At 42.4% G+C, this 25,955-nt stretch overlaps 6 protein-coding genes across 9 annotated transcripts; 3 read left to right on the plus strand and 3 right to left on the minus strand.

Annotated features, from left to right (window-relative positions):
* Positions 1 to 882: 882 nt before the first annotated feature.
* LOC132707806 (glycine-rich selenoprotein-like) lies at positions 883 to 1,568 on the plus strand. The gene is made up of 4 exons (XM_060679760.1): positions 883 to 1,055; positions 1,114 to 1,195; positions 1,246 to 1,344; positions 1,399 to 1,568. Exons 1-4 carry the CDS (start codon positions 1,037 to 1,039, stop codon positions 1,502 to 1,504), a joined length of 306 nt encoding a protein of 101 aa, XP_060535743.1. The 5' UTR covers positions 883 to 1,036; the 3' UTR covers positions 1,505 to 1,568.
* LOC132707805 (beta-alanyl-dopamine/carcinine hydrolase) lies at positions 1,568 to 9,541 on the minus strand. Of its 2 annotated transcripts, none has more exons than XM_060679757.1 (6): positions 9,389 to 9,541; positions 3,536 to 3,730; positions 3,335 to 3,439; positions 2,460 to 2,935; positions 1,794 to 1,987; positions 1,568 to 1,734 (listed from the first exon to the last, which is right to left on the minus strand). In XM_060679757.1, the coding sequence occupies exons 1-6, from the start codon at positions 9,485 to 9,487 to the stop codon at positions 1,637 to 1,639; spliced, it is 1,167 nt and encodes a 388-aa protein (XP_060535740.1). In that variant the 5' UTR covers positions 9,488 to 9,541; the 3' UTR covers positions 1,568 to 1,636. The 2 variants fall into 2 exon arrangements, with proteins under 2 accessions (XP_060535740.1, XP_060535741.1); XM_060679758.1 differs by lacking the exon at positions 9,389 to 9,541 and adding an exon at positions 5,625 to 5,829.
* Positions 9,542 to 10,450: 909 nt separating this feature from the next.
* On the plus strand, positions 10,451 to 14,519 carry LOC132707804 (alpha-L-fucosidase-like). Its single transcript, XM_060679756.1, has 4 exons — positions 10,451 to 11,024; positions 11,163 to 11,301; positions 11,358 to 11,821; positions 13,957 to 14,519. Exons 1-4 carry the CDS (start codon positions 10,823 to 10,825, stop codon positions 14,490 to 14,492), a joined length of 1,341 nt encoding a protein of 446 aa, XP_060535739.1. The 5' UTR covers positions 10,451 to 10,822; the 3' UTR covers positions 14,493 to 14,519.
* A 1,597-nt stretch (positions 14,520 to 16,116) lies between these two features.
* LOC132707222 (alpha-L-fucosidase-like) lies at positions 16,117 to 17,672 on the plus strand. Its single transcript, XM_060678980.1, has 4 exons — positions 16,117 to 16,351; positions 16,424 to 16,562; positions 16,613 to 17,079; positions 17,128 to 17,672. Exons 1-4 carry the CDS (start codon positions 16,123 to 16,125, stop codon positions 17,670 to 17,672), a joined length of 1,380 nt encoding a protein of 459 aa, XP_060534963.1. The 5' UTR covers positions 16,117 to 16,122.
* LOC132707221 (cytosolic non-specific dipeptidase-like) lies at positions 17,657 to 20,866 on the minus strand. Its single transcript, XM_060678979.1, has 5 exons — positions 20,350 to 20,866; positions 19,662 to 20,292; positions 18,825 to 19,609; positions 17,881 to 18,407; positions 17,657 to 17,819 (listed from the first exon to the last, which is right to left on the minus strand). Exons 2-5 carry the CDS (start codon positions 19,694 to 19,696, stop codon positions 17,775 to 17,777), a joined length of 1,392 nt encoding a protein of 463 aa, XP_060534962.1. The 5' UTR covers positions 19,697 to 20,292; positions 20,350 to 20,866; the 3' UTR covers positions 17,657 to 17,774.
* Positions 20,487 to 25,407, minus strand: LOC132707223 (cyclic GMP-AMP synthase-like receptor). 3 transcript variants are annotated; one of them, XM_060678983.1, is made up of 9 exons: positions 25,207 to 25,407; positions 24,197 to 24,444; positions 22,869 to 23,022; positions 22,658 to 22,813; positions 22,327 to 22,464; positions 21,242 to 21,370; positions 21,007 to 21,190; positions 20,877 to 20,951; positions 20,548 to 20,600 (listed from the first exon to the last, which is right to left on the minus strand). In XM_060678983.1, the coding sequence occupies exons 1-8, from the start codon at positions 25,288 to 25,290 to the stop codon at positions 20,905 to 20,907; spliced, it is 1,140 nt and encodes a 379-aa protein (XP_060534966.1). In that variant the 5' UTR covers positions 25,291 to 25,407; the 3' UTR covers positions 20,548 to 20,600; positions 20,877 to 20,904. The 3 variants fall into 3 exon arrangements, with proteins under 3 accessions (XP_060534964.1, XP_060534966.1, XP_060534965.1); XM_060678981.1 differs by having other exon boundaries at positions 20,487 to 20,600; positions 20,877 to 21,190; XM_060678982.1 differs by lacking the exon at positions 20,548 to 20,600 and having other exon boundaries at positions 20,813 to 20,951.
* Between the last annotated feature and the right edge of the window lie 548 nt (positions 25,408 to 25,955).

The raw sequence follows: 25,955 nt of genomic DNA on the forward strand, positions 1-25,955 counted from the left end.
CACCCTCCATGGAGTTGTTCATAAAATGAGATTTAAGTACCGCAAAGTAGATAAAAGACAAGTAGTAATGGAATCACACAGATTACGCACTTGGATTTAATTACCTTCAAGATATAGATTAAACAATCGATACACACGACACTGTATCCAAAGGTTTGGCTGATTTCACTCAAAACTGTAGGACGACTTATTGCCATGCATAACACAAGCTACCACAACAGTCCAATACGCACTAGCCTTATCAAGTTGATAAACTGAAATCCAGGAATATTAGAAAATGATATTTATTTTGAGTTCATTTACAAAAAAGCGCAACTTTTGGAAGTCCGTCCCACATTCATATGCAATTAAAAAACAATATGTATTCGATAATCGTTTTTTCTTTATGTACAAAAAAATTATATTATTAGCAAAATCTTTGAGAGTCAATCCCTGGGCAGGTAACTTCCATAATTGCGGGCAAAGCCCACCACGACGAAACTCTGCTCTCTATTATCTAATTATTAAATGAACGCAATCTTTTTTAATTCGAATAATATTCAAGGCCGTCCGACTGAAACTAAGTAGCGTAAAGAAACAATCAAGTTTGGTATTCTACGTCTATAATTTTTACTTTTCGTTTCTCATCCACAAAAATACATCGCATGTGGACAACACCTCTTAATCACAGAATGAACAAACAACCAGAACGATCACTCAGTTTTTGCTAACTCAAAAATACAGAAAACAATTTTAATACTGTTCTGCATACATCATCGGTTTTCGTAATCTTTCTGGCGTTTGTCTATTCTGTGGCGAAGAGATGTTCCGTGGTTACTCGCGTAGAATAAAAGCTCTTTCTATGTTGCTTAGCAGAAAGTTTCTCTTTCCTTATGTGCTTTGACCAAAGCAGTCGTACCCCTCCGTCAGCGAATAGTATTTTCTATCTTTCTCGCGTTCTGTGCTCATACTGTCTCAAAGTGTCAAAAATTGAGGTTAGGTGTGTCGAAAACGTAAACTCAACGCCCTCGTCTAAAAACAATACGACCTCGGAAACATGGTGTATGTCAGGAGCGGTAAGCGCCGTATACGCGTTTCGAAAACGTATTCCGCAATAATATGCGTGGTTTTTAGACGGAACGGTGACGGAAAATCCACCACTCCATACGAGACTCGTTAGCTTCGTATTCGGCATATTCTCCTTTGTGATATTCTTGTACGTACTTCGGTATCGTTACGCAAATGTTCGATGTCGTTCGTTTTCAGCTTTAAGTCGTTGCTCGGAATGGATACCAGTTCGTCAAAAGCGAGTACAAGTAGCGGTTCTTCGTTTGGAGGCGGTGGAGGCAGCGGCGGACCTTTTGGGTAAGTCTAGCCACTGATGGTGCTGACTTTTCGATTGTATTTATTCGCTCTTAGGCCCGGCAAGGGCGGCGGTGGCCCTAGATTTAGGAGTATGAGCGATATCAACAAACCGACCGTCAGAGGAGTGGGTGGGTGCCCAGGCGGAAGTTGTGGGATGTAATATTTAATGTTTCTTTTATCTCTGGATTTGGAATAGGTTATTTTGTACAAATAAATCCGTGTATAACTAACACTGCTTATTATTTATTATAAGGTACGTTAAAATCAAACTAAACTATTCGAGGTTTGGAGGTTATGTTTTCAACGCTAAAGGCAGGACGACCAGTGGCTCCGTCTCGCTGGGTCTATCGGCGTATAGAGACCACGTCTTCGCGACGCAGTCGAAAATTCCTTAAAGAACAAATTAATCAACCCACTATTTCGTTTAATTCAGAAAAAAAAAACCGTACCCACGCATATGGTCTTGACGTAATCATCTTTGCCGTCTCTGAACACCTGGTGGGTCGGGTGGCTCCGATCGCTCAACATTTTCTTTAGGTCGGATTCGTTCTTGGGCGCCCTGTACTTTTGGAACGTCGCCAATCTGGCAACGCTGCTGTCCGTCATGCTCTTGTTGGCTTCCTCGACCTGCATCCTCTGATAACTATGCGAAACGCAATCATTACAATATGTTACATTGTTGATGACGTAGAGCTGGTGACTGTCTATATTTGAGATTCAGAATGAGAGTTTCAGTTTTTGTGCGTTTTATCAATAGTGTACTACACAATCGCTGGAAATAAAAGACACAAGTTGGGGTATTTTATTGAAAACAAGTAATCTATAATCATTTCAGATCATTTTTAACATTTAATAAAGCAGTACGAATAGTGAACTGTTGATAAATGATTACGATCTCTGTTAAATAATCTGCAAGAATTAAAAATCACACAAAAACTGAATCAACCCTATCCACTGATTGGCTAATCAAATCAAATTGGATACCAAACTTCGGCAGCTGACGTTACGTTGATTAGCGACATCGTTTCGTCCATGGTCCGTGCCGTTAAACATTGGGCCTACCGCGAAAACGAAGAAGACTCGCACGGACCACGGACCGGTCGCGGACCACTTACGAGTTACAGTGGACGATGTGTTCGCCGGGACTAGCGGTCAGAATGTTCAGCTGCGACTCGTCTGATTTGTCGGCGGCGGGCGCCATTTCGGCGTTGTGAAACAGACGGTCGCCGTCTTGCCGCAGGAACGTCATATTGACGGAGCAGCCGTCGCCGGCGCCGCAGCCCGCGTCTCGCAGGATTTTCTGCGCGCGTTCAAAATTGTCTGCCGTCAGCAGCGCCCTCGCCACAAAATGGCGGGGCGTCTTGCCGGGCCTGAGGTGTTTCGCGCTCAGCGTATTGATGGAAAACACGAGGCCGTGGTGGTTGTAGCTCATCGTGTAACCGGGCAGGTGGCCCGCGTAACACAACGACGTGAAACGTTCCTCTTTGACGCCCCACTTGCCAAGAGGTTTGTCAGAAACGATGTGAGCTGATACGAAGTAAAAATGGTTCAGGGTCGACGCTAACGCGTCCTCGGTGTGGCCCAGCAATTCCTGAAACGCGTGTTCCAAATAGCATCGCCAGCCATACACAGTGTTCGAAGTGTTTTCGGAGCGCGAGCATTGAAGATGCCAAGTGAGATTTTGGCGAGACGTCTTCAGGATTCCAGTCGGAGTTCAACGAGCGAACGGATTTTTCGCGGACTACGGAAGCGGTGACGTCACGGACCGCCGACGATACGCGACTTTTATAAACACCGCCAATGAAGACGTTGAAAGGAAGCCTTTCGGTCTCGTTAAATCCGATTAGCCGCGCGTTACGTAAAGTTAATCGAGTTAAAATACTAATCCAATTGCGCGTCCACTTAATGAAGCCTGTTAAGAGCAGTGCCAATGTCCCTAGTAACCGTGCCCAACGCTGCGTAAACTAAATTTTCTGGTCGCGCTGCTTACTTGGCCGTCCTGATTCACGCAGATAGTCGAGCACCCGGTCGGCTGTTCGATGATACGTTTTCTGGCCGCGTGCAGTATAATGTTGTCCATGTGATGGAGAAAGAGCTGCAACATAAAAATGGCGAGGCCGAATAATTAATAAGTCGTTTTCTGCCGCAACAATAACATTGTGTTGCGCGCGGCCGCGACGTCAACTCTGACCTTGTGGAACGGAACGTTGGCGCCATCTGCGGTGCCTTCCAGTTCCCGCACGTACTGCGGGAAGTTGGCTTTGAGACAAGCGAGGGTGTCGTCGTACGCGCGGCGGCCTTCCGCCGTTTCGTACGCGTCGAGGAACTCGGGCAGGCTCTCCGAGCAACGCAGGAAGCTCTGGATCACCCCCGAGAACGTCCGGCCCTGGAAAAACGCATGAATATTTGTGGTCCGCGACTTTCTATACTCCGTGGCCCGCCGTTGCGGTGTCAACGGACGCGGCCGACTCGATTTCGCGTAACCAGATACGTATCGATGGCATGGGTGGACGTTTGCCGCAAAACCTTTCATGCTAAAGTTTCCTTGAGAGGACGAGCGATAAATTACAGTGGCGCCGCGCGATAATTGCGCGTTTCCCGCGGATTTTCTCGCGCCTCCTTCGCGCGTGACTCTCTCGATTATCGTAATTTTCCCCGAGCCGTGCCGTTAGACAGGCCGGCTTTGATCTGCGGTAAAAAACCGCGCCGTGAAAAAAACGATCGATTCCTATTCGCGCGTTAATAAATAAAACAAATCAATACGCGTGATACCGCATATTTCGCGTCGTTACGTGCGCATAAATTACGCACGACGACAAAAAAGTGATCGACGTATTTAAATCGATTTGTTTTTATAATCGAAAGCGATGTAAAGTAAATACGGAAGCCCGGTTTAGGGAAAATCGTCTTCCATTTCGTCGAAAAGGAGACGTCACGGAGTGATTCACGGACCACTTCATCGCGCCGAGCGATACGAGGAAGTAAACGACAGTGAGGCGAAACAGTGTATATTTTGTAAAATATTAATAAAACTATCAACAAGAATTCGTTTAAATTTTATTTACTTACAAATTTTTTTACCGGGTGTCCGATTGTGAGAATCGGAAAGTAGTATAATTCAATGTTTTAAATGTTTTTTCCTATTTTTTCCTATATTTAGCATCTAAATAAGGGATTTCAAAATGTTAGCAATAAAACAGGAATTTTGCCCAATTAAATGTTTCGATAACATTACTTCAACATTGATTGAAAATTAAAAAAAATATTTTGTATAGTGATGTCTGGAGTCACAGCGAAAATGCTGTTTTATCACATTCTGTTACCAATATTGCTGTAATAACCAAAGCCCTAATAGAGCAAATGGACGAGGTCTAATTAACATACTGTAATTAGCGTTCCTGCTGACTATGCGGCTGTTTACTTAAAAGCGAGTCCAAACCTTCATCCTTACAATGTCAAGTATGTACTTAGAAAACTAATTTTTAGGTTTTGGTTTTTAACGTTTTTTCAATGTGTGTTTTAAATTTAATGGTTATTGATATTCATGTGATTTTGTTCATAATATGTGCCATTCTATTATACGTCCAAAATAACCAATAGTTTTTCTATATAAACATATGTGCAGAATGTAATTCTAAAATTATAAATGTCAAATGTCAATCACTTTTTTGTGGGTTGACCTTTAGAGTTTTTCGTACAAAATCGTAAAAATTGTGTTCTGTGACGCGAAAAAGGTACGCTCGATTGATATTGCTAGGAGGCACGGTCGCCTTATTTATTTTAAAATTGAAAAGTAGGCGTTGAAACAGAACTGACAAGATTGTTATTCCGCTGTCAGTTTGAGGTCAGTTTTTTTCTTAAGTCCGCATACAATCCCGTTCATCCGCGTGATACATTTTTAAAATTGTATACCGGATGTAGGTTATTCCTACATGCAGCTTAGAATTAATCATATTAGGTTGATGAAAAAAATGTAAATAAAGCAAAATAAAACGACGGAACAATTAAACAAACACCAACGAATTCGTCTGATTTAATCATTTTAATTTCGTGTTTATGTACACCTTGGGCGCAATTCACAACTTAAAAAAAATAATTACCTAATAATTACACATTGGTATTGGTATTTAATTTGTTTATTATTGAAAGATGCTTTAATTGCCCGTTAAAAAAAATCAGAATACCTCACAAACGTGGACTTTTTGTCTTAACGGACGTTAGAAAAAAATAACGCTTTCGGTCGAAATCCTCCGAAAACAAAAAAGCAAATCTCTACGTACCACGTCGTAGCCGACTTCGTAGTGCGTGCCCCTCGTATATAGGACGGGGACGCAGTGCCGTCTGCCCAAGTTTTCGCTCGGCATCCCGACGCGTTTTCCTCGACACTGGACGTCCGTTTCCCGAGCTCCGAACTATTTTTCTGCGTCGCTAGCGCCGCGATATCCCCACCCCCACCCACGATTCCAGTTTTCGCCGCTAAATCGCCTCGTTAATTGGAGCCGGACGCGCGTTCTCTTTCTGTCTCGTTTCTATTTTTTTCACATTATTATCGCGTTTGCTCGGGATCAAGGCGGCATCAGATCCGCGTCGTCGGAAAACAAAAGATAAGCCGTCCGTACCTTGGCCGAATTTTCGAAAATTTCGATAAGCGTCGCCGTCCGCGCCGCCCTGCGGTGTTAATTGGAACCTTTTTTTTTATCACGAAAAACCTATTTCCCAACTGCCTGGAAATCGACTGACGTCGCGGCCAATTTTTCAAATTTATCGGCAACTTTTTTATTTGCGAATATTTACGATTCAGTTAAATACAATGTTAAGGCGCTTTTTCGAGGCAAACGCAGCGGCGCGCTAGGATTTTTTATACAGGAATCATAGTTGACTATGATTTAAAAAAAAATGTTCGCGAACAAGATTGCGCGAAGCAGACTTTTATTTTAAAAAGAAGATGCTTCATGGTTTCTTTTCCTAAGGGGACGCATTGGTTTTCTATCGTGCTCTTTTCCCATAATTGGTACATAATTGAAAAAATCCGCAAATGCTCTGAAACTTCCACTTTTCCTGATTCCAGAATTTTTCCGAAATAGTAAATGGTTTTCGAGAAAATAAGGTATTTCTGAAACCATGCAATGCGCCGCAAGAATCAATGACGTCATCGCGTCTTGACTGAGCCCCCGAAATAGCGATTTTCATATGGATTTTTCAAAATATTGACACTGTTTGAAGCGATTAGCCATATTTTTGCGATTTATGATTTGTGGTTAATAATTTACCCCGCAAAAAAATTCTAGGTCTTTTAGATGCCTGAAATAAATGTTATTGCACTGGATCTTCCGCGTCTGCTGGTTAAAGAATTTTGCCGATCGGGTGAACGATTATGGAGGAAAACATATTATTCTGGAAGCCAAAATTACCAAAAAAAAATTCAAAAATTTTAAAAAAATTCTTGGTAAAATATGATTGCACCCAATTTCTATTGTTTAAATGTGGACACGGACCTTTACTTCTCTGCTAAATTTGAAGCTGATATCTGCAAATCTAGAACAATTAACATATTTCTTATTTAGCACGGAACATCGGGGACACCCTGTACAATAGCTGAAAAAAGTTTTAGGTATGGTCTGTTCATAGATATAAGAAAGTGACCAATTGCTTGCGAATGGGCAAAGGCAAAATCAATTATAGTGCAATGTGTAAGTGCAAACACCTTGATATAATTAAAGAGTCAACTACAGCGAAGCATATGTTAAAAGCATTAGAAGATGTATTTCAAAGGAAAAGTGTATTTTCGAAGTCGACTTTAAAGAAGAAGTTGCTAACAATAAAATGCAAAAGGAACGAAAAATTAGAGGATCATTTTTTGAAATTTGACGCTGTAATAAGAGAATTAGAAAGTATTGGGTCAAAAATCGAAGAATCGGATAAGGCGTGCCACTTACTTTTGTCTCTTAATGAGGACTATGATCCTGTAATAACGGCGATTGAAACATTAAACACAGATGTAACAATGGATTTTGTCAAATTTTTTTTGAACAGGTGTATTAAACTTGTAACGGCAAAATGAATACGTCGTCGGTGGTATTTCCACAATTAAATGCACAGAATTATAATAACTGGAGGTTTAGAGTTAAAGCATTTCTGGAGGAGAAACAGATTGAAGATACGTTGGAGAAAGAAGTATCACATTTTGCTGTTGAAAACAATTTTCAGAGATCAAGACATGATTGCTGCTTGTACTGTGGTAAAAATAACTGGATATTATTATATGTAGACGACATGTTAGTAGTGGGAACGAATGAAAACATTGAAGAAACAGTATTTTTACTAAAGAAACTTTTCAAGCAAAAGATATGGGAGAAGTCAAGAATTTCTTAGGGATGACAATAAACAGAAAGGAAGATCGAGGTAAACTAGAAATAAAGCAAACAAAATTTATTGAAAAACTATTGGAAAATTTTAACATGAAAGAGTGTAGTGGAAAATCTACACCTACGGAAAAAGGATTTCAATATAATGAAAATAGTGAGATTGTGAATGTTCCTTACAGGCAATTGATCGGAGGACTGATGTACTTGTCAACCACTACACGACCTGATATAACATTTTCTGTTTCATATTTAAGTAGATTTCTGGACAAGCCAAAAAATGATACTTGGAACGCAGGAAAACGAATACTACGTTATTGAAATACTACTAAATTTAAAGGGTTAACTTTTGTGAAAAATGAATCAAGTAATGACAGAGTAAAATTAAAAGCTTTTTCAGATTCAGATTGGGCATCAGATAAACATGATCGGAAGAGTGTAAGTGGTCGCTTAATTTTACTTGGTAACAACCCTGTATGCTGGTTTTCAAAGAAACAGGGATGATTTGCTCTTTCTACCGCCGAAGCGGAATATGTTGCAGCGGCTGCTTGTGCTCAGGACCTAATGAATCTTAAAGGGGTGTTACATGATTTTAAGCTTAATATTCCCACACTGCTTTTTTGTGATAACAGAAGTTCAATATTAATGTCAAAAAGTAATGAGAATTCGAAAAGGGCTAAACACATAGATATAAAGAATCATTATTTAAAAAATTTAGTATTACACAAGAAAATATCTGTTGAATATGTACCAACTGAGGAAAATTTAGACATGTTAACAAAACCTTTAAGCAAGGATTTATTTGTAAAACTTAGAGATAAGTGTAATATTGTATAACACTGCAATTGTTTATTCTTGTAATCACGATTTTCATTTATCCAAACATTTGTAAAACTTCAAATCGACGAGGAATGTTGTGATTACTTGACATTAATCCACTGTAAAAAGAGAAGAGGAAACGGTGTAGAATAGAACCTAACCTAACATGAGAGAGAGTGTTAATTTAAAATCAGTGTATTCATTAATTATAAAGTTATTTTAGTGTAATACATCCTTGTGTTCATAAATTCAAAATAGTCGAGAATAAAAAAATCGATTTATGGCTAAACGATAGCACTTATTGACTTAAAACAATTAGAATAAAAAAATAATAATCTGCATTTCCATTTGTTCTTCCGTAGCAAACATGCATGTCGCGATATTCAGTATTTGAATATTCCTGATGGACCATCACAGTGGATAATAATCTCTTTTAATACAAACTAATTTTTAAATTTCATTAAATCCTGTTGGGTAAAATCAAATTTTGAGGCTAAAGGATAACACTTATCGAACTTAAAACAAGAGTAACAATTTTAATTGTTGTTTAAATAAATAAAATAGAGGGAAAATATAAAAAATATTCTAGGTAAAGTGCCCTCTGGTGACAGATTTCTGAAACTTTTGTATTTTGTAACGATGACTGTGTATAAAATACCAACTTATTATTATTAGCCCACTGCGTTAAAAATAAAATTTTGTTACATTTTTCTCCAAGTTTTCGAACTCAATTTCGTATATACCTTTACATCGTAAATTAAATAGGCCCAACCCTGGCTCGATACGTTGATCGTTTCTTAAAGTAAGGGTTCTTTCGCCATTCCCGCATTTCGCACCGGCGTGGGATTAAAAATCTTACTTACCACGTCGTAACCGACTTCGTAGTGAGTGCCTCTCGTATACAACACGGGCACTTTGTGACGCCTGGCGTCGTCGCCGGCAATTTCGTAAGCGCTCGGCATCGTCAACACGCGACCTGCCGGAAACGGCGTCTGACCCGCGATTTTAAACTAACAACCCCACCGTCGCAGCCACCGCTCCCCACTCAGAGGGCGCCGACGAAAAAACCGCCGCGGACAACGATTCAAGGCCCGCTGCGGCCAGAAAAACACCAAAAAAAAAAAAAAAAGAGAGAACGATAAACCGTCGGCTGCGGAGCGCGTCTAGTGCTCCTTGGACGGCAGAGTAGACGACTTCGGTTAGGCCAGGGATGTAAACACAAACGCCTGCGCGTTTCCGCGTTACGTACCCGCCAGATTTGGCGAAATCGCGGCGAGACGGAATCGCCGTAACACCCAGTTATCCTTAAAGCTCGCAAAAATTACGCCGAAACCGCAAAATTATTACCGAACAACGTCGATCGGCGCGACATTGACCGTTACGTCACGCACACGGAACACGGAAAGCGATGCGCGCGGGCTCCTCGATTGTAGCGAGATAAAAAAATAAATTAAAGTAAGCACCAAATAAGAAGAATGCACTCTATTATACATATATATACCTTTATATCACAACTTCGAATGTTTCTTCTTTATGAAACTTCCCCAAATATTACTTGGAAAATAATCATAAATTATATTAGATAATGGAAAACATTCTACGAATATTTGAATATTAGGTTAAAAGAGAATGTTCTATGCACATGTTTTAATAGTCTATCTAATCTTCTTGGGACAAAATCCCTTAACAAACGAGTTATCTTCTGCTCGAACCCAATTCTAATGTCAATGTCAAGAAAAGAAGAAGTTTTCTTTCATGGTGTCAAATGTCATCGAACATAATTACACTTCTAATTCCAAACTAGTTAGGTTTAACTTATAAGAAAACATTTAAAGAAGCCCTATGTAAAATGTAATGTAATGTAATATTATTTTTTTTGTTTTATCTCACTGAATTATCAAAAATTGGAGATTTAAATGTCAGAGTTAACGTAAAACGTATTATGGCCCGATTCTTTAATGACCAGCTTGTGTATAAGAAATATGAAATATAACAATTTTTCCAATCAATTCAAAGACGAAAACTTAAGATGGCGGCGACAAAATCGGTTATATAACGGCGACCGCAGAACCCGCGAGATAGCCTTCCGTTTTTTGTGTCTCAGAAATCTTTCGAATGGAATTTTTACACAATTATCGCGATTGAAACTGTTTTTGTTTTGAAATTTGTTTTTTGCACCTTCCTCGAGTGCGTTGTTGTCGAGGAGAGAGTCGAGTACCCTTAAGGACCGATAAGATAATAACGGACGAAGTTATAGTCATTATGATGTTCGTCGCCGCTTCAAATGTGAAAAAGACATGTTCCCGAGAGCATCCATATTGGGACTCCTCTGTGTGGCGGCGGCCGAGGCCGCCTACGATGCCAATTGGGCCAGCCTGGACTCCAGGCCGTTGCCTTCGTGGTACGACGAGGCCAAGGTCGGCATCTTCCTGCACTGGGGCGTCTATTCGGTACCCAGCTTTGGTTCCGAGTGGTTCTGGGCCAACTGGAGGACGGGCGGTGAGTGCGATAACCGTAAAACATACACACGGCAGTGGTACACGACAAATGACAAAAACATTAGTTGTGATACTACTCGCTAGATTATATGACGTCATTTCAATAACGCGACGGACCACAGAACAATAAAATCCGCAGGCAGCAACAACGAATACGTCGACTACATCGAGAAGAACTACCCGCCGGGATTTTCGTATCAGGAGTTCGCGAAAGACTTCACCGCCGAGTTTTTCAATCCCGCCGACTGGGCCGACTTGTTCGTTAAATCGGGAGCGAAGTAAGTACGCGGCTCGTGACGTCACGACGTTACCGCGATTTCATCACGCGTCGCAGGTACGTGGTGCTGACGAGCAAACACCACGAGGGGTACACGCTGTGGCCGTCCAAGTACTCGTACAGCTGGAACTCGCAGGACGTCGGGCCCCACAGGGATTTAGTGGGGGACTTGGGCGAGGCGGTCCGGGCGGCCAACCTCACCTTCGGCGTGTACCACTCGCTGCTCGAGTGGTACAATCCGATGTACCTCGAAGCGAAAGAGAACTACGACGCGAGAAGCTTCGTCGACAACAAGGTCCTGCCAGAACTCTACGAGCTGATTAACAACTACGAGCCTGCGATACTGTGGTCCGACGGCGACTGGGAGGTGCCCGACTTCTACTGGAACTCCACCGAGTTCCTCGCCTGGCTCTACAACGAAAGTCCCGTCAAAGACTACGTCGTTACAAACGATCGGTGGGGTTCAGGAATACCCTGCAACCACGGCGGCTTCTTCACGTGCAATGACCGATATAATCCCGGTATATATCGCATAGGGGCGGGGCAGGGTTGTTTCAATGTTTCCATTGCTGTGTTTTGTTTTATTCTGCGAACTGCAACCGAATTTTCGCAAACGTTATGTTCGAATATCTGGCGTGCCCTGTATAATAGACGAAACCCGTGAATATCGTAGCTCTGTCCCCTTCACCACGGTATTGCGGTTACCGTTAATCATTTCTGACCGTTTTCGATCAAATATCTCGCGCAATTGTAGCTCCCAACGCGTTCTACCAGGTATAGTCTGTTCATAGATATAAGAAAATGATCAATTGCTTTTGAATGGGATTATTTACGGGTGGTCATTAACATACAATGCAACAAGATTATTACCTAAAGTTTCGGAATTTAAATTCAGGCATAATTGTGGGCCGTAATACAGAATAATTTTATACCTACCTGCGTTTAATAATCTTTGGTTTGGTGTACTACTTAGTTTAAGTTTATTAATAATCATTCTTATTTCGTGTGTAATACAGCGTGCGTTGAATCGTGTGCGAATTATGCAAAATATGTGCGAGTCTAGTGTATCTCAGGAGATGCTCCCGCCCAAATGTAGAAAACACTATTCTATTGAGACTAAGGAAGTTATAAACAATGTTTATTTGACTCTCATTGAACGTGGTGCCAGCAAGCAAGCATCTTTAGAAGAAACGGCCCCATTGACGAAAATTCCAACATCAACTGTATGGGAAATTGTGAATAATCCCATTGCAGCGAGGGGAAATAGAAGCGACGCTTCCGGTGTTAAATGTGGGAGAACTACCTTATGGAAGTGTATTCAACACATGGGTTTTAGATTTAAAAAAATTGACAAAAGGCAAGTTTTAATGGAATCTTTTAGAATTCGGAAATGGCGACTGGAATATCTAGAAAATATTAGGATTTACAGAGAACAAAGACCAATTATTTACTTGGATGAAACCTGGTTCGACACTTACGATACCCCGGAAAAGGGTTGGGTTGACTCAACTGATAAGTGTAAAACAAAGTTGGGCAAATCTGTTAAACATATAGAAAAAGCAGAACAATCCTATATCCATATTGCAAATAATATAGAACAAATAATAATTATAACAGGCGATGATAGCGATAGTGATACTGATATATTATGTGAATAATTTTAAGTAATTTAAGTAGGTAATAGAAATAATTTGTAATTTTATTTTAGATTTAAACATAAATACATACATAAATAAATAAATATTGTTTAATATCCTTCTTAACAAAACCCCAGATAATTAAATTCTAAGCAAAGTATTTCGTATCAGTTAATCACTTTCTTATATCTATGAACAGACTTTAAAATAAATCAAATTGCTCCGTTTGGCACGGCATTTCAGTTCTGGTTAATAGTTTACTATCGGTGTGAAGTATTATTAAGCGTTTTCGATGAAATATCTCGCGCACCCTGTACATTTTGAGAAAACAGTAAATACATAAATTGTAGCTCCCGACGCGCCCTACCAAATAATATAAATCAAACTGTACCGTTTGTCACTGTATTGTAGTCACGGGTAATAGTTTACTATCGGTACGAATTATTATCAACCGTTTTTGATGAAATATTTCGCGCACCCTATACAATGTGAAAAACGCTAAATACAAAAATTGTAATTCTCGACGAGGGCTATGAACGCGTTCAGACGAAATCGACTTGTCGCAGTTTTCGAGAAGGTTCGGTTTTTCACGCAGAACCGACACGCCCCGTATATTTTTGTTAACAATTGTATAATAGATAAGGATCCCGCGCTTCTTCTCTCTGAGTCATCTTTCTCCATATCTATCACATAATTACCCAGTGATTTTAATAAGTTCGTTAGCTCGAGGTTAAAGTCGGCTTTCAGCAACGGACGGATCCCAGGTTCGATCCTCGGTAGACGCGAAAAAAAAAAAGATGAGTCATTATGGCGAAAAATGTAGTAGAGTTTAAGTTGCTGCGCCAGGATGGGGAAGGAGGTGAGGGATTACGAGAGCGGATAGGGGTTGAGTTGAGGGTTGAGGGAGAGGGTGCGATGAGGTTAGGTCGGATGACCGACTAATCACTTTTACTATCTATCACTTATATCTTAAAATGAAGCACCCGTTGGCACGAGTTTTTCACGAATATTCCTTTCAGGCACGTTGCAGGAACACAAATGGGAAAACGCGATGACCATCGACCGCGTGTCGTGGGGTTACCGACGCAACGCGAAACTAGCCGAGTACTTGACCACGGAGGAGCTGCTCAGTGAGCTGGCGTCGACGGTGAGCTGCAACGGCAACCTGCTCATAAACGTGGGTCCCACCAAGGACGGTCTCATCCATCCCATCTTCGAGGAGCGGCTCCTGCAGCTGGGCGATTGGCTCGCCATCAACGGCGAGGCGATTTACTCGAGCCGGCCCTGGACCGCTCAGCAAGACAGCGCCAACGAGAACGTGTGGTACACGACCAAAGATGGCGCCGTATACGCGATAGTGCTCGGATGGCCCGTCGGCAACAAGGTGGCGCTAGGATCGGTCTCGGAATTGCTGTCGGACGCCGGCGTCGTGACGCTGTTGGGTAACGACGGCGAACTCGAGTGGGCCGTCGACGACGGCGTCGTGAGAGTGAGCCTTCCCGACCGGGCCGTCGTGCGCAGCGAAAGGGCCTGGGTTTTGAAAATAATCGCCTGATTGTGCGCAATAAATTCGTTTTGATTGTGGCGCAGTTTTCTTTCGTCACCATCGAAATAAAGTCTAACATTTGAACGATCAATTATACTTAGACCAGAAATATAGTGCTTTTACAACCGACCCCGTGATTAACTCTGCCTACTGTTTATTACTCCAAAGCCGCAGCGCCTTATGGAACACCCTGCCCGTAACCATTCCAGGACCGTCCTAGATTAAAAAAGAAATAAAAAATGGGTCCCCCTATAATTGAAAGACTGTTATTCAGATGTCACTTTCTTTTACATTGCTATATAGCGCGAATAGACCGCTAAAACTTTTTTTTGTATTTAAGATTTTCACCTCTTGTACAGGGTGTTCCCGATATCCCGTGCTATTTAAAAAAAAAATGAATTTTTTTTTGGTAATTTTGGCTTCTAGAAAAATATGTTTTCCTTCATAATCTTTCACCCGAACGACCAAATTTTTGAACCATAACATTGATTTTAGGCATTTTGTCGATTATATACAGGGTTTTTAAATTATAGTCAAAAATCTAAAAGACTTAGAAAATTGTTCCGTAACGGAGTAAATTATTGACCGCAAATCAAAAATCGTAAAAATATGGCTACTCGGTTTATAGTGCGCATCAAGAGTTACAATTTTCGTATTTGCGGTTTTCGTCTATCACATACACTGCTCGGGATATTTGAACAAATCCATATTAAAATCACTATTTTGAGGGCTCAGTCAAAACGCGATAACATCAATGATTATTACGGCGCACTGCATGGTTTCAGAAAAAACTTATTTTCTCGAAAACCGCCCCGCCTGGCGACGATTTTTCGAAAGCAATCTTGTTTCTATTGCTGCTCCTACTTCCCCTCCTGAATTTCTTACAAAATTGTAAACATACAAACATCCGAAGGCAAATGGATCCGTTTTTTTATTTGCTGGGATAGTTGGTCTTCTATATTGTCCAACAGGGGAACATCTGCTTCATTCCACGGTCTCCACATTTGAAAGTGTTCTTATTCTTATGACGTACCTTTTTCTACCTCGGATATGATTATAGTACAATCTTAAAAAACACTGTTGTTGTTTGCAAATCGAAGAACTACGTAGAAGACACAAAAATACAAGAAGAAGAAAGTTGTCAATCGAGAGGCACACAAGACAAAAATGATTATTTTCAAACTTAGGTGGAAGATAAATAGAGTATAGGTACGTACCCTTAACTTTTGAACTATCCAATGAAAACAGCCTTGCAGGGTCAACATATTGCAATTTAGATTAAACTCTTAAGAACCGTATATATCAGCTGACGCTAAAAGAAACGCTTCTACTTATTCGAAAATACCCCGCAGCATCAATGCTGAATCAAATTTAAAACGCTCCATTTACGTTTCAAAGAAAAATTTCAAGTTTCTACAAATAAGACTTACTTAATGCAAATGGGTTTTACCACGGTACTGCGGTTAAGGTACTGTGAAGTATTTAAAACGTGAAAGCAATAAATGCACTATATTTTTGGTCGCAGAATAAAATAATTTTCTGTGAGATCGGGCCGAATACGCCCCTGCGCAACGCCCCTCAGGTCATCGGCGATTAGACCGACCCGAGAATACACAAACAACTCGATCTTTATTGCAATATGGCGCGTTTTCGCGTTCTCTCGATATTTCTGTTAATCTCGGGGGCGGCCTGCTACGAAATAGTTGACGCGACGCTATCCAAGTATTCGCCGAATTGGGACAGTTTAGATTCGCGCCCGCTGCCGTCTTGGTACGACGAAAGCAAAGTGGGCATATTTATACACTGGGGCGTATTCTCCGTTCCCAGTTTCGGCTCCGAGTGGTTTTGGATCGATTGGAAGTCAGCGGGTAAGTCGTATCTATCTGCGGTACATAGGTCACGGACCAGAGAAACCGTGACGTCAGTCGTCCCGCTTTCAGGCAAAAACAACCGGTATGCGGAGTACGTGGAGAAAAACTTCCCGCCGGGATTCTCGTATCAGGAGTTCGCGAGGGACTTCACCGCGGAATTTTTCAACGCCACCGAGTGGGCACGGCTGTTCGCGAAGTCGGGGGCGAAGTACGGCAAAGTCTACCGTTTTGTTCTGTTTTTTTATTTGATAAACGCAGGTACGTGGTGCTGACGAGCAAACACCACGAGGGTTTTACGCTGTGGCCGTCGAAATACTCGTTCAGCTGGAACGCGAAAGACGTGGGGCCCCACCGGGACATCGTGGGCGAACTGGGCGACGCTGTTCGCGCGGAAAACCTCGAATTCGGGTTGTACCATTCGCTTTACGAGTGGTACAACCCGATGTACTTGTCGGACAAGGCGAGCGAGTTCGCCGAACGCACTTTCGTCGAGTACAAAATGCTGCCGGAGATGTACGAGCTGGTTAACAAGTACGAGCCTTCGGTGCTGTGGTCCGACGGTGACTGGGAAGCCCCCGACCTCTACTGGAACTCGACCGGGTTCCTCGCCTGGCTTTACAACGACAGCCCGGTTAAAGATCGGGTCGTGGTCAACGATAGGTGGGGTTCGGGAATACCGTGCAAGCACGGTGGCTTTTTCACTTGCTCGGACCGCTACGACCCCGGTAACCCGGCGCCCGTCCGAAAACCAGGGGTTAATATCGAATTTGCAGGGGTGCTGCAGGATCGCAAGTGGGAGAACGCGATGACCTTGGACAAGGAGTCTTGGGGTTTCCGCAGGAACGCCCGGTCCGCGGACTACATGACCACTCGCGAGCTGTTGGCTACCTTAGCGTCGACGATCAGCTGCGGGGGTAACATACTGATCAACGTGGGCCCCGCCAAGGACGGCACGATAAGCCCCGTTTTCGAGGAGCGCCTCCTCGACCTCGGCCGTTGGCTCTCCGTCAACGGGGAGGCGGTGTACGGGAGTCGACCGTGGACGGCGCAAAACGACACAGTCGACTCCAACGTGTGGTACACGTGTCGCGACGGCGCCGTCTACGCCGTAGCCCTCTATTGGCCGAAGGACAACGTGCTGACCTTAGGCTCGGTCGCGACGCTGTTCAGGACGTCCGAAACGCTCGTCTCGCTGCTGGGACGCGCGGGAAAACTCAAATGGACGGTACGAGACGACCGGGTAAGCGTCTTGCTTCCCGACAAAGCGCAGGTAGAGACGGAGCACGCGTGGGTGTACAAAATTACCAATTTTAAGTGAGTACGTGAGCGAGCAGCGTTATACTGTGGTGGGTCAAATAAAAACAACCGTTATCTGCGTTAACATCGTTTAATGCTTCGTCGTATCGCGCAGCAGGCGTCGCTAAAGCCGCGCCACCTCGTAGAGATAGGCCCCGAGCAATTTGGTCTGAAATAAAAACACGCGCGACACTCTAACCTCAATCCGGGGAAATTTGCCGCGCGCTCACCCCTCCGACGTAATTCCTGACGTCCAGCTTTTCGTTTTGCGAATGGGCGCCGTCGTCTCCCGCCCCGACCGGCAGAAGAAGCACGTTCCGCCCCGTCGCCTGCTGTAGGGTGAGGGTTACGGGTATGGAGCCCCCTTCACGCGTCAGATCCGGCTCCACTCCGTAAACGTGCTTCGTGGCGTTAATGGCGGCGCCGTAATGGGGGTGGGAGGGGTTTTCCGTCCAAGGGTGACCCCCGTCCGCCATAAAAGCCCTCATTTTGTTCGGACTGCCCCTCCGTCGCCACAGTTCGGCCAAATGCCGAACGACGTATTTTTCCACCCGATCTGGCGTTTGATCGGGCACTATCCGTATCGAAAATTTGCCGATCACTTTGCGCGGAATAACAGTTTTTTGACCGGGCTCCGAGAACGCGCCCTCCACGCCGTGCAGCGATAACGAAGGGTAGCGCCAACGGTGACATTTTATATCCGACCGGTAATCGTTAACGTCGAAGTCTATTTTGCGATAGATCTCGCTCTCGCCTTCTAAATTTACAAAAAAAGCGGACGTAAGAACGGGCTTGGGCGAACGGCCTCGCTGAACTCGCCCAAATAATAACAGTAATAATATTCTGTGGTGGTTTAACCGTTGTATTCCTTTCAAAACTATTAATATCAGTCTGAATGGTGGGGGTTTAATTTTTTGCCCGTTATGTGAACGTTTTTATAGAATAAGTGTTGTCGTTCGCGCCGTTTTTCCCATAACGGGGGTCCAAAATATAAACAAACGTTAAAACGTTTTAGTTTAGTCTTGCCGAGTTACCAACAAAGAATGGTTTTCAACGGATGCGGCAATGGGCGAGTGTCCCTAGCAGATTTGCCCAATGTAACGTCAAATTCGAATTTTTAAGGTTTTGAGGTATATCTCAAGCAATTTGGAAGACCCGGAAGATTATTACTTACCTGAAAGTGGGGCGACGTCCTCGTACAGCCCGGGCACTAAGATTTTGCCGTTTTTATCAACCAAAGAGTCCAATAGGAACACCAAATCGGCCATGGCCTCGTGCACGGTGCCCCCGTACACTCCGCTATGCAAATCTTTGGAGGCGCACTCGACTTCCACAAAGAAATAACAAATACCGCGCAGGCCGTACGTGATGCAAGGTTTGTTCTTGCCCAGCCAATAGTTGTCGGATACGCATACATAGTCGACGTTCGATAAAAACTTGTCCTTCTCCGAGAACAGGAGCTCGTCCAAGCCCTCGCTCCCGCTCTCCTCCATACCTTCGAACACGAACTTTACATTCACGGGAACGTCGTCGCCGATGGCTCGGAATCCTTCAACGGCGTGAATCCAGCACAACACCGGCCCTTTGTCGTCCGAACTGCCTCTCCCGAATAATTTGCCGTCCTTTTCCGTCAACACGAAAGGCTCCGTGTCCCAGCCGTCTTCCTTGTAAGCGGGCTGCACGTCCAAATGGCCGTAAACTAACACGGTTTTCTTTTCGGGGTCATTTCCTAATTCGCCAAGTAAAATGGGAGGCAAAGGCAATTCGGTACCGTCCGCCCACGTTTGGGTACCGTTGTCGCGCAATTTTACGGCGGTTCCTAATTTTTTTAGCCTTTCCGCTATGAAATGAATCATACGCACTACCTCCGAACGTTTTTGGGGCCACGTCGATACCGACTGGATCGCCACCGCCTCTTTTAGAGCGTCGATGCAATTTGCCTTGTTATCGTCGATGTGTCTGGAAATCGGCGAAATAAACACCTCCGATCGATAGTCCGAAAGGTACTCACTTGAAAAGTTTCGATAGGACCTCTGGTAACGCCATTTCAAATAATTTTATGTTGAGGAGATCTGTTAATTAGGTTAGCGACCCAAAATCGCAACGAGCCGCCCAATTACAAGGTACGTTCCATGATTTAATTTATTTTATTGGTGTTGTCGTTGGTCGGACCGTATTGAGGTTATGTTTCATTTTTGAACGCATTTTATTCTATCTAATCTGAATCTAAGGAGAAACGAATCTACTTTTATTTTGTCAAGAACAGAATATCAAAAGATAAGAAAACACCCGTTAAATGCTATTAGCTAGTAATAAACAAATAACAGATATAAAACCTTCATCAGATCATAATTATTTATGGTAAATTCTTTTTTTATTTTTTTTTACAAGATTTTTTAAAAATCTTATTATCTATTAAACAAGGAAGCGTATATCAATTATTTTATTTTATTTTTTGTAATCCGTAAATACAATAAAAATAATTCTTAAAATTAATGGAAATATCCAGCCTTCACTCTATGCTTTTTAAAAATACCGCCGTCTGGCGCTCCTCAACTGCCAACACAAAAGAACGCGTAAGCACGACCAGTCAAATCATAAAACGTAAATTGTGAACCAGCTGCTCGTAAATTACACTGGAGCTGAAATTCACACAACACCAAGTCGTTTTCGATCATGTTTAACGGTGACGTGATTACCCAATTCTTTATATTGCCGTCGGCGTAGAAAGATTGCACTTTCAGAACAGATCACGACAGTGTAAATTTATCATTGCGTCATAAGTAGCGTATTATGCGAAGTCCAAAGAGATGGCGCTTTTAACGCAATCGCTGTACGGATCTGCAATTAGTCCGTGTTCAGTACCGGGCGAGATTGTTTGGTCCACGCTAAACGTTCGCATTTTTCGCAGCCTATTTATCGACTGTGTTTAGTGCTGAAGAAAAAGCGTCTGAAAATACAGCGGCAGTTAATCAAAAAGTTGAGTGATTCGTGCCTTTAATATCCTCCAAGGTCGTTTTAGACGGAAATTTTATTAAATTCGTGAGTACCTAGGTATAAGTTTTTAACCTGTTACATGTATTTGTGCACGGAAGATGGCGTTAAACTTATAGTCGGAAAAACGTATTTTTGGTTTTTCATGGAAAAAACAAATGGCGTCTACGAATTTGGCTCAAAAATGCTAATAGTCGTTTTTATTAATGTGGACGGGGTTTTGGTTAGGTACTTGTAAAGAAATGAAATCTACGCCGGCGTCAGTTGAACAAATCCCTTTCGAGCGCCGATAGCTTCGCCGGTGAAACTACAAACGAAAAACCTTTTTGTCCCATTGATCGAATCATTTGTTCGAAACTTGCTTATGTATTTGGCGACCAAAAACGCGTCCGCGGGGTGACTTTCCAAATCGGCGATGATATTTTTCACTCGTTCGACCATCTTGGACAGAACCTCTCGCCCAATGTCCGGCATCAGGTTAACGCGGTGGTTCCAGAAGTACGGTACTCTGCCGTCCTCCAAGCATCGAAGATAAGCTTTCAGCACCTGAAAGGACGCGCGATTCCGGCTGTGATGTGATTGAGAATATTGTCGTACCGTGAAAAACAAAGGCTGCACGCTCGGCGGATTTCGGACGCCGTCGTGGACGTCGTATAAACCGGTTAAAACCAGATTCGTGAAGCACGATTCGGGGACGCGTGCGTGGTTGATGTAGCGCCGCATTTTCTGGAAAAAGAAAACGCCGCGCAGGAGTAGTTTTGGAAACTAACCAATGGTAATAGCAGAGTATGAGTATGTGTGATTAATTTTGTTGAAGTTTATGTACCCAAAAGAAAGTTATGTGCTAAAATGTATCCTGCTTTAACCAAAGAGAAATTAGGAACGAAAAATCAGAAAGCTAATAGTTCGTAGTTCGTTATGCATTTAAATTTTTAGTTTTAGCTCTGTTCACATAGTTCACATCAAGTTTTTGATTATTTATATTTGTATGATGTCCGATATGAGCATGTCTGATGGTATTCCTTCTTTTATCTTTAAATGTATGATTAGCGTTTTTTTGCTGAGCCCCCTGGCACATTTTTAACCTCTCTTTAAAGATAAACACATTTCCTTCAGAATGGAGGGAAGCAAAAATCTGCCCAATTTTTAAAAAAAGGTGACGTTTCTGATGTTAAAAACTTTAGACGTATATCAGTACTTTCTTGTCCTGCTAAAATATTATATACTTTTGTGCAGCACAAAAAAGACGATTCCACATGGTTTTTTAAATAAAAAATCTACTTCTGCGAATCTTTGGCAAATTGCTCAACACATTGCTGAGGGATGGGACAAGAAAAGTCAAGTGGATGTTATGACAATGGGTCACACAATGTCCTTTTGAAAAAATTATTCAACAATTTTGGTTTTAATTTAATTTTTTTGATCATATTTGTATATGAGACCACAGCGAGTTGTTGTAAGGGGTTACTGCTCCAACTATTATTACGCAACGTCAGGTGTTCCACAGGGTTCCAATCTTGGCCCGTTGCGTTTTCTTTTGTTTGTTATTGATTTGGCCGATTTGTGTGATTTGTTTATTTGTTATTAAATTTTAAACTTCTATTTCTTAAATTGTTCCCACTCTACTCTGTAAATGGACATAATTCTGATGAGTTTGTAACTAAATGGCGGCTCGGACGTACCTTAAATAGTTTGACAACCGTTCGAAATGGCGGACACTCGTTGAACAAACGTCGCTCCTGCAACTGAAAGCACGGACTCCAATATTGGTCCGTGTTTTTCACACGTTTCGCGGCCTTCGGCGTGACGAAAAAGTTTGGCTGAAACAACCAGCGGTAGTAAGCGGTTTTTTAAGAATTTTTGGAGATTTTTCTCGTTATAAAACAGTTTCACTTAATCTCTGAACATGCCAACAGGAAGGATCGTGAAATTGCTTTGTTTTCAAAATACGCGGTGTTAAAAATAAAACTTTTCGGGTCCATTTTGCCGTAAAATCAATTGGGCAACCCTAACCTCTCTCCCTAGCGGGTTAGACCTCAGGGCCGGCGGCCAATCGGATTTGCCGAAGTAGATGCACGGCTCGATGTGGACGTCGAAAGGGGCCAGTCCGCCCCTGGCGAACTTTGTGGGACGCACCGCGAGCCGGGCGTCGGCTTCGCAGATCTCCACCTGATTGATAATTAAAACGCGTCATCGCGGATTTTTGAAAATCTCGCTGGCTCACATAAAAATCGCCCAGGTGGTGCTCGACGAGGTAGCGATTGTTGTGGTGCTTCCGCCATTCTTTGCGGATGGTCGCAGACGCGACGTTCACCAGCCATCGGCGCGTCGTCCGCGTGTCCAGATAACCGTATCTGTCCAGGAGGCGCTCGACGCCACTGAAAAAAGAATACACTTATTATATTTTGTGGATGTTTCCATTTCAACTCATTGTTATCTAACAGCGGAAATTACTTTGTTGATAGAAAATTTACATAAACAATTTGTACTATACTTAATACCCGTATTAAAAATAAACATAATTTAATCACCATAAGTGTTCAAAAAATGACCTTCATTATCGATACATTTTCTTGCTTTCCTTTGCAAGGATTGAATTAAATTGAAAAAAAACAGGTCCGTATTTAAAAAAAAAAAAAGTTGAAGCCGAAACGTCAGATTCAGTATTTAATAATACTATGTTATAGAGCAGAAAAAGTGGCCATGAAAGTGTGTTTTACCTTAAAAAAATAATGCCAGGAGACATTAGAAATCGAAATTAAAAATTCCGTTTTTTCTCGAATACTTACACGGAGAAACGTAAAATTTCACAATTTCAGTTGCCTTTCTACTTTCAAAAACCTTATATTGCTAGGTTGTAGGTAGAATCCAGGGCAGTACTAGACAAAATATGGGCTTGTTTGCAATATTTGCTTTTCACGTCATTCGCGACATTGCTAGCCTTTATTAAAAAAAAATTGATTCCCAAACTAACCAAAACTAACCTAATTTTTTATTCCACTGAACACTATTATTTTTATTAAAAAAAAAATCAAATTACAGAATACAATAATTAAAGTTAAAGTAGGCTATGAAAATGTTGGTAAGTCATTGTCAGAAAGCAGCAACTAAATAAATTGTATTGTTTTGGGGATAAACAAATCAACAAGTGCAAATATTTATAATAATTTTGGAAAATGACTGAAAAAAACTATGCATGGTGTTTCATCTAAGAATAGCTTGTATCTGAAAACTTAGATTTTATAAAAAGATCTGAGGACGCCACTGAATTCTGGATTCTACCTTCTAGGGCCGGTTAAGAAGGAGTAGCAAATTATGCGATATTTTGTGATAGAAAAAAGTATATTTTCTCAAATTTAAAAAAAATATGTTTATTTTAAAACATATATGAGATATCATGCAATTAACAACACACTGTACGACTCCAACTTCGTAACACCCATGGGCGCGCATGCGCATCACTAGCAATCGGTCTGCCTGATTTGTACCTTTCGTTCGCGCATGCGCGTCCGAGAGCACTTCAAGCCTCCGAACATGTTGTTTTATATTTACGCGGGCCTATTTCTAACGCCCCCAGTCACGTCGGAGACGTATGCTCGAGCCAGCGCGGGCCTGTCCGCCTCCGTCACAAGTTTCGTCTTGATCGCTTTCGGGACGTCCAAAAGAAATCGGATTTTGTACGAGGCGACGCGTTTCGTGTTGAAGTCGTCGTCGCCGTAGTAGTCTTTCTGAACGCCGACGTACAGTTCCCTGAATAAGTCGTCGTGGTAGCACATATTCCGAAGCAGCGACTCGAGCAGCTAGAAAATGTCCCGTTCGAGTGCTTTTACAAGCTACAAAACCGCAGCCCCCTATGGAACACCCTGGCCGTAACCATTGCAGGACCGTCCTAGGAATTTATCTACCTACACTAACAAGCAGGATACAAGTGTGTTTTCAATCTTTTTCGCCGAGCTATTCTGGAAATATTTATTACGTTCTATGTCACTTGTTACTTTCGAAAAATCGATAAAATCGCCGTGCACAAGCTACAAAAACCAGTAAAAATGGGTCCGCTCAAACACGCCGTCCACTTTTTTTTTTAGATTTTCGCCCGTTTTTTGGATTTTGCTATGAAATACGATAAGTGTCCGAAATTTGAAGCAATCGACTTCATATTTGGCACATATATACAACTTTCCCCCTTAACGGAACCTATTAACCCTGTAGGTGGGTGTCAAAATATAATGAATAACCCTGTACTGCAACAATCGAAATATACAGCCGGGATCAGGAATTACCTCTGCCCACACCTCCCGTACCCGTTACTCAGTGCCTATTATGCTTACGAATCTTGCAATAAGGGTCCTTCGGTAATGTTCGATTCAAAAACGTTATTATGAAGAATTATACAATTTTTGTTCATTTTTCTCAATCGCGAGAAAAAAATTGCCCGAACGGCAACAGCGCGGGGCGTCGGCTTGGGCCGTTCGATCCGCGGCGAAGCGGCAACGTCGCGCTAGGCACTTCCCGCTGTTTCCACGCGCACCGATTCCATCTTAATTATTCGCAACGGTACTTACGAACTGAAGATTCTTCCTCCTCGCCTGCTCTCCGGGAGCTGGCAACAGGTATCGGCAGTCGATCGCGGTCAAAACGGAGTCCATGTCGACGAGCACGACGATTGTTTATCGATATCCGGCGATAACAATCCTCATATTGAACAAAAAAGCCGTATAGTCGGGGTAACGTTGGCAACGCCGCGCATCTAAACGCTTGCGTCGTCCAGGCATCACTGTTAGCGAGTGATTCACATTCGATTCCCGGAAGGGCTAATATAGGCTAATGTCCAATTTTTTGATGTAGTCAATGGTTGCACTTGCGGTTTGAACGGAAACGCGTTTTTGGATTCAGCAGATCATTCTGCGTAGGAGAAAACAGTTTTTCTCATTTTTTTGTTTTTTTTTTACATTCGCATTTAATTTTTGAAAATCGTGTCTAGGAGACTGTGGCCTTCATAAATACTATACTACTCCCGTCTGTAAAATACCTAATTATCCACCGATCTAGCGTGCGGGAAGCGTCACTTTACCACGTCAGTTTCCTTTCCCACGAATCCGAGCCACTTCGGACATTTCCGTGATTTTACCGCACGGAGCAATCGGATATTTTCGGAGATATTTCCCACGCTTTGAATTTTGACGTTTGTCAATTCTGACGGTCATGTCAGTGAATGCATTCGTGTTGTTTTGCGAAAATTAATTGGGATAACCTCGTTTTTTCAAATAGCACCTTAGTGGGAACAAATACTTTTTAAAACTGGTACTTTTTT

This window comes from Cylas formicarius, unplaced genomic scaffold (assembly GCF_029955315.1).
Source record: "Cylas formicarius isolate icCylForm1 unplaced genomic scaffold, icCylForm1.1 PGA_scaffold_9__14_contigs__length_23061073, whole genome shotgun sequence".
NCBI classification, from domain to species: domain Eukaryota; kingdom Metazoa; phylum Arthropoda; class Insecta; order Coleoptera; family Brentidae; genus Cylas; species Cylas formicarius.

Excerpts from the sequence above, each read along its gene's own strand:
- LOC132707806 (XM_060679760.1), top strand. Across the intron at positions 1,196-1,245 it reads TTCTCCTTTGTGATATTCTT|CTTTAAGTCGTTGCTCGGAA; the intron begins GTACGTACTTCG and ends GTTCGTTTTCAG. Across the intron at positions 1,345-1,398 it reads GGCAGCGGCGGACCTTTTGG|GCCCGGCAAGGGCGGCGGTG; the intron begins GTAAGTCTAGCC and ends ATTCGCTCTTAG.
- LOC132707805 (XM_060679757.1), bottom strand. The coding sequence starts at position 9,487 with ATGCCGAGCGCTTACGAAATTGCCGGCGACGACGCCAGGCGTCACAAA. Across the intron at positions 3,440-3,535 it reads CCAACGTTCCGTTCCACAAG|CTCTTTCTCCATCACATGGA; the intron begins GTCAGAGTTGAC and ends TTTATGTTGCAG. Across the intron at positions 1,735-1,793 it reads CGTCAAGACCATATGCGTGG|GAATTTTCGACTGCGTCGCG; the intron begins GTACGGTTTTTT and ends TTGTTCTTTAAG.
- LOC132707804 (XM_060679756.1), top strand. The coding sequence starts at position 10,823 with ATGTTCCCGAGAGCATCCATATTGGGACTCCTCTGTGTGGCGGCGGCC. Across the intron at positions 11,302-11,357 it reads TTCGTTAAATCGGGAGCGAA|GTACGTGGTGCTGACGAGCA; the intron begins GTAAGTACGCGG and ends CACGCGTCGCAG. Across the intron at positions 11,822-13,956 it reads CAATGACCGATATAATCCCG|GCACGTTGCAGGAACACAAA; the intron begins GTATATATCGCA and ends TATTCCTTTCAG.
- LOC132707222 (XM_060678980.1), top strand. The coding sequence starts at position 16,123 with ATGGCGCGTTTTCGCGTTCTCTCGATATTTCTGTTAATCTCGGGGGCG. Across the intron at positions 16,352-16,423 it reads GATCGATTGGAAGTCAGCGG|GCAAAAACAACCGGTATGCG; the intron begins GTAAGTCGTATC and ends TCCCGCTTTCAG. Across the intron at positions 17,080-17,127 it reads CTCGGACCGCTACGACCCCG|GGGTGCTGCAGGATCGCAAG; the intron begins GTAACCCGGCGC and ends TCGAATTTGCAG.
- LOC132707221 (XM_060678979.1), bottom strand. The coding sequence starts at position 19,696 with ATGGCGTTACCAGAGGTCCTATCGAAACTTTTCAA. Across the intron at positions 18,408-18,824 it reads GGACGTCGCCCCACTTTCAG|AAGGCGAGAGCGAGATCTAT; the intron begins GTAAGTAATAAT and ends TTGTAAATTTAG. Across the intron at positions 17,820-17,880 it reads TCAGGAATTACGTCGGAGGG|ACCAAATTGCTCGGGGCCTA; the intron begins GTGAGCGCGCGG and ends TTTTTATTTCAG.
- LOC132707223 (XM_060678981.1), bottom strand. The coding sequence starts at position 25,290 with ATGGACTCCGTTTTGACCGCGATCGACTGCCGATACCTGTTGCCAGCT. Across the intron at positions 23,023-24,196 it reads GGCGTTAGAAATAGGCCCGC|TGGCGTCGAGCGCCTCCTGG; the intron begins GTAAATATAAAA and ends TTCTTTTTTCAG. Across the intron at positions 22,814-22,868 it reads ACCACCTGGGCGATTTTTAT|GTGGAGATCTGCGAAGCCGA; the intron begins GTGAGCCAGCGA and ends ATTATCAATCAG.